Here is a 6,015-nt window from a genome sequence, read left to right on the forward strand (position 1 = left end):
AGAGTAGCAGGGAAAATAAAGGACAGAATCCTAATTCACTTAGTGAATTTATCAATGGGTTAGATAATGACATAAAAAGCAACCAAAGGGAAAAGAATAAAGGTATGACAGAATAAGGACCTCCCGACCAGCTAAACTCCCAATAAATGGGAAGTGTTGCATTTGGGATCAAGAAGACAATCACACTGAAATAGGATGTGTTTTTGACAACTACTCATAAAAATACGAAAGTGTTTAAACTGATCTCAAGCTTAATAGTGGCCGATGACAAACTGACATGGCCATGACAACGACAAAGCTGCTGAAAAAACAAAAAGGGGGGTGGGGCGCTGCCTGGTATAAATATTTAGCTCTTTGGAAGCAGGAAAAAAACTGGGTTCAAATCCCAGCTCTGCCACTTATCACCTATGTGACGTTGGGTTATTCACAGAGCTCTCCGAGCCTCAGAATCTAACTGAAATGATGTGGCAATGCCATACTTGCTGGGTTATTTTGAGAATTGGCAATAAGGTGAGTAGGGCACCTAGCCCGGTGCCTAGTAGAACTTGGCAGAACCTGGGATATAGAAGGCACTCAATAAAGGGACATTGTTAGTGATTCACCAGCTACAGTAATAAATAGCATAAATTTTTAACAGCTAAGAGAGCACTTCTCTACCCTGTCCCTCTCAGACCTATCTGGAGCATTATGTCCAGATTTAGTCTCTATACTTAAGAGCAGTTAGACAGTAACAGTGTCACTGAGGCCTTAGAGAGGGAATTGGGCAAAGTCAGCCTGAGAATAAAGCTCCAGACAAATATGGTATTTTGTGGTGGTGGTTGTTGTTGTTGCTGTTAAGATATTTAAAGAAGCATCAAATTAAGGAGGACACGCTATACTACTCCAAAGATCCAAAGCAGAGGTGAAAGGATGCTAGTGGGGTAGATCTCAGCTAAGTAAGAGGAAACAGAGCTGCCCACAATGAAACGTGTGAAGTGGTGAGCACCACACCACTGGGAGTATTTGGGCAGAAAGCAGATGACCATCTGTCAGAAATATTATTGAAAGTATTTCTGAACCCAAGGCCCTTGCAACCAAACAAACCCAGATTTGGATCGAGATTTTTGAAGTTAGCCATGTGGTCTTGGGCAGGTTAACCCCTTTGACCCTCAATGCCCTTATCTATAAAGCGGGAACAATAACACCCCAGATGAGTACTAGAAGGATTAAGTCTGATCACGTCAAGAAAGTACCTGCCCATAGTAGATTCTCCCCTACATGGAGAAAAAGCAGGGCTGTGTGACTTTTAAGTTGCCTTCTATGAGGCTAAAAAACACAGTGCAGTCACAAAGGGACTCGGGAGGATGAACAGACGCCACCCACAGGGCTAGGGAAGGATGGGCTCCAGGTGAACACACCAACCAGAGCAGGCAGCCAGGCGACCAACGGCAGCGGTCGGCATGCATGGGAACACAGCTGTCGCCAAAGCCTTTCCACGGTCCTGTCTCCCCATCTTTATAGGCAGGGCATCCGAGTGTGGGTCTCAGCTCTGGTTGCATATTAGCACTGCTTGAGTTAATCAGGCCTGGGAACCACTGCTTTAGAGGGAAGTCAAAAATAGTAAACATGATTTGAGGCTAGAGAATTCTGCACCTCAGCTGGGCAAAGAAAGATGTGAAATGGTGTAATGATGTCTTCTTAGTTTGTATCAGAGGATGGGGAAATGCTATATTTCATCTTCCTTGGGGACTCCAAAGGAAATGAGTGAATTCAATAGTAAAAGCATTAGCAGTGATGTAAGGAAGAATTCTCTTTCAGCGACAGGTGTTGGGCAGGGGGAGGGACAGCTGATGGAGCAGAATCACTGAAGCTTCCTCAGGGGCTTTCATCCAAGCAAAGGTTGCCATCCAGAGGCAGAGGCTGAAGCAGGTTTCTATCCAAAGGCCCCAGAGAATCCCACAGAGTCCTCTTTCTTCTTGGGATGCGCTTTGACTGTGTCATCTGCCCTAAATATCACACTTCTCCTTTTGCCTTTCTTCTTCATTGGAATAAACCACCAGTATCTCCCTCCTCCAGGTATCTCAGAAAACATGGCCGTGCCCTCGGTGCCAGACCTGCAGGAAGAGAAGCTGCGATCACAACTGGAGGAAGAAAAGAAAAGGTATCCTTTCTTTTCACTTGCCCAACCTCAGAGGGCTCTCAAGGATGGCTTGGAGCGGCCCAGGGCCATGCCTCCACTCAGGCTTGGCACTTCTCTGGGAAGTGGGTCCAGCAGCTGAGTCCTAAAACAGCTGGAGGAGGTGCTGCCTTAGAGCAAGCAGATGTGATGCAGGAACCCTGGGCAGTGTGAGGTTGGAATAGGGAGCAGAAGGCCAAGCCAGGCCGGGAGCTCAGACTCACGAATCAGCAGGTGCTGTTTCCTCTTGGCACCCTCCCCAGCCTGAGATCCCAGGCTGCAGCTCAGGAAGCAACTAGTCTTATTTGTCTACTGCTGCCATCTAGGGGAGTTAAGAAACATGACCACGGAGGCCTTCCTCCAGCCGGCGGCTTTACCAGCTTCCCTCCTCTCTTTATCTGTTAAGGCGTCCTGAGACCATCACACCCTCATGTGGCCATTTAGGGTCCCCAAAAGATGTCAGTTACAGAGTAAAGAACCTCAAGCATAGACAGACATGTGGCCATTACTGATATACAGCATGGTCACAGAATCTCGTTTGGCACTCCAGTCAAGCTTCTTAGTTAATTCGTTCATGTATGCATTCAACAAACAGTTGCTCTCTGCTCTATGCCATGGAGAAATTTTGGGGAGACCAAAGAAGTAACCTTCTTGCCCTCAAAGTGCTGATGATGTCATTACGACACATGCCACCTCTGGGCTGGCTAGGCATGCACCCTAAGCAAATTCCATCACCCTGCCCCCCAACACACACACACACACACACACACACACACACACACACACACACACACACAGACAGACATATACGCACATGCTCTGCCATCTGAGACTTGGAGAGAACAAAGCCCCATGCAGCTGGTCTCCAGTTCACTCCTGATAACTGTGTGCTGTGTTTTTTCCTGCCAGAATCCTCCTTCCAGAAGGCCTTGTGCTGCCCTCCTGCACAGGCACCGTTGCTCTCCACCCGCTGGGCTGACACCCCAGTTGTCCTCTTTCTCCTTCACTCTATCTACTTTTCTCAGTTCCTTTCCACTTCACTCTTCTGTGTCTTTACTCCACCCCATCTTGTCCCCTTGGTCCATATTTCCAACTTCAGGGTCATCTCAGAAGTCGAGTTGCCTTTGCAGTTTGGCTATGCACTAACCACTGTATTGTAACCTTTGGTCCTCAGAACAAAGATGAACCACCAGATGCTCAGGTAGTTAGGACTGTAGTCCTAGAATCAGATAGCCTGGTTCCCATCCTGGCTCCTCTGTTTATTAGCTCTGTGCCATAGAGCAAGTTACTTAACCTCGCCGTGCCTGAGGTTCCAAATCTGTAAAGTGGAGAGGATAATGAGAGTTTCTTCTTCATAGGGTTGTGAAGAGGATGAAAGGACTGTATATATGTGCAGAGCCTAGAACAATGCCTACCCCTTAGGATGGGCTCAATGATGGTAGTTATCATCCTTGGAGAGCGGTTGTCCGTCTCACACATGAGCCTACTGGATGAAAACGCCTGACTCTGCTTCTCTGTGATGGACTGAAACCCTGGCTCCATACTCTGGCCTCAGTGGGCAACCATAGCACCCAGTCCCTGTTACTAATGCAGCACTGTCAGGCCTCTGAGGCACAGTCCCTGCCATCGACAGTCCCTCCCCACCAGTGACTTTCAGATTCTTCCCTGATTCTACTGTAGGTATAAAACAATGTTCACACACCTGAAGGCCCTGAAGGTGGAGATTGAGCACTTGCAGCTGCTCATGGACAAAGCCAAGGTGAAGCTGCAGAAAGAGTTTGAAGCCTGGTGGGCAGAGGAGGCCACCAGCCTGCAGGTATGGGTGGCCGGCCGTGCCCCTTGCTACCCTAGATTTCGTCCTCCTCCTGTGGCCTGGGGAACGTCAGGGCAGCTACGGGGGGCCAGGCACACATGCTCCATGGAGCTGCCAGAGGAAGAAGAGTGGGAGCTTCAACTCTCAGCTCCTGGCTCACGAAGCAAGCACTTATCTGACTGACAAGGAATGCGAAGGGTCAGCAGCTCATTGCTCCCTTGCTCTGGTACCTGTCACATAGAAAGGTGGGAGATAGAAGGGGCAGCTCCCAAAGCCAATGGATTTTTCACTGTTGCTCTGTGTAATATTCTCCCGTGATATCATATTGACAACATTATTATTTTCATACTACAGTTATATATATTACGTATATACTATATGTATGTATATGTTGAGAGAGAGAAATTTTAGAAAATATAGGGAAAAAAACAAAGGAATAAAAATCAGCATAATCCCACCGCTTAAGGATAACCAATATTATCAGGTTGGGTTCTATTATTTTATCTTTTTTCTATGTATATACATTTATATGATTTCATAAAAATTGAATCATTTTGGTCTTCAGTTATCACAAATGGCTTTTACATTTAATTGTATAGCGTGACTACTCTTCCATGTTATTATTCCTTCACCATCATTCTAATGGCTGTCACTGTTCCATCATAGGGACTTATTTTAATCTATTTAATCTATCATTTAATGTTTAGGACATATTTGTAGATAAACTTTTGCATATTTTCTAGACAAATTCCTAAAAGTTCTTTATACTATAATGAAGGTGGAAAAAAAAACCCATTTAGAAATGTCAGTACAAACCCCTGATTCTGATTGTCCTCATGTAATTCCTCAGCTGTGATACATTGAAATGATGAAATGCACATGCTCATGTCACTTACATGGCTGGCAGAACCCTTAGAAATGATCTGACAAGCTGATCCCTTCATTTTAAGGACAAGGAAGCTGAGAGCCAAAGAAGATATTTGCCCCCAGAAAGTAAGGCAGCAGTAACAAATATGTTGCCAAGTAGCCACATGACCAGACAATAGGGGAGAGTATTTAGATAAAATTAAATACATAAGATTACAAAGAAAACCACTAAGATTGAAATACAATTCTCAAAATATTTTTAAAACAATATGGCATAATAATACGTGTACCACTTTACTAATTCATTAATTAATCTTATCAATTATAAATTAATAAGGGGTGGGCTCAATTTTTACCATAATTTCAAAGTAATGATGAACACACTAGTTCAAGATTTCTGCATCTGTAATGTAATATGAAATGTCTGTGATTTCTACTGATGACAAAGTCACTGGTACTGCTAATACAACTGTGGTTTGCTGTCTACAGTTAGCATTAAAAGAAATGCTAAATTTCAGGTAGAAGTCAGGAAAAATCAAGATATGATTGGTTCCCATCCACATTCACAGCACCCCTAGGTCCTGTCTGTTCTCCAGTTAAGAGCCCTTCCTAGTGAGGTCGTTGGTGAGTGAGGCGTCAGCCACTGCCAGGACCCAAGGGATTTCAGTCCCTGAATAGTAGATGAGGGACATCCCATGTGATTCAGGAAATGTCTGGGCAAGGCTGACAGAGTCAGACAGTTTATGACTTACATAGACAGTGAAAGCCAGAGCAGCCAAAGGTTTCAGCTCCGTGTGTCCTCTGTCCCACAGGGTATCGCTGAAACAAAAGGGACCAGATGAGTGCAACAGGGATGATGGGGCATCCTGTTCCTGAAAAGCCAATTCTATGCTTATGCTGAGTGGTTTTACAGTCTGCAGATATATTCTGAGTGAAGCGAGGCAGAAATCCTTAAACCTCATCAGAACATGAGAGGCAATAAGAAACTGTCCCATATCAGTATCTTGGGGAGACAGGGAGACAGATGGGAAATAGTCTTGTAGCAGCTACTCATAATCCTCTATACTCTCGTGTTCTGGGAAAATCATAGGGCATTCTGCCAAGACTCACAGAAGCTACAGTTGAAGCCTTATCCACGAGCCCTGTGTGAAATACGCAAGGTTCCAGGCACCGTGGCAGA

General features: G+C 45.2%; 1 protein-coding gene across 4 annotated transcripts in view; it reads left to right on the top strand.

Moving 5' to 3' along the window:
- KIF6 (kinesin family member 6) overlaps positions 1-6,015 on the top strand; it is a 369,189-nt gene that overhangs the window by 338,610 nt on the left and 24,564 nt on the right. For all 4 annotated transcript variants that reach the window (XM_006926847.3, XM_025042753.1, XM_025042754.1 and 1 more), the window contains 2 exons: positions 2,056-2,140; positions 3,836-3,971. In XM_006926847.3, the coding sequence (XP_006926909.2) occupies positions 2,056-2,140; positions 3,836-3,971 (221 nt within the window). The remainder of the gene's footprint in view (positions 1-2,055; positions 2,141-3,835; positions 3,972-6,015) is intronic.

This window comes from Pteropus alecto, unplaced genomic scaffold, assembly GCF_000325575.1.
Source record: "Pteropus alecto unplaced genomic scaffold, ASM32557v1 scaffold7, whole genome shotgun sequence".
Classification (NCBI taxonomy): Eukaryota; Metazoa; Chordata; class Mammalia; order Chiroptera; family Pteropodidae; genus Pteropus; species Pteropus alecto.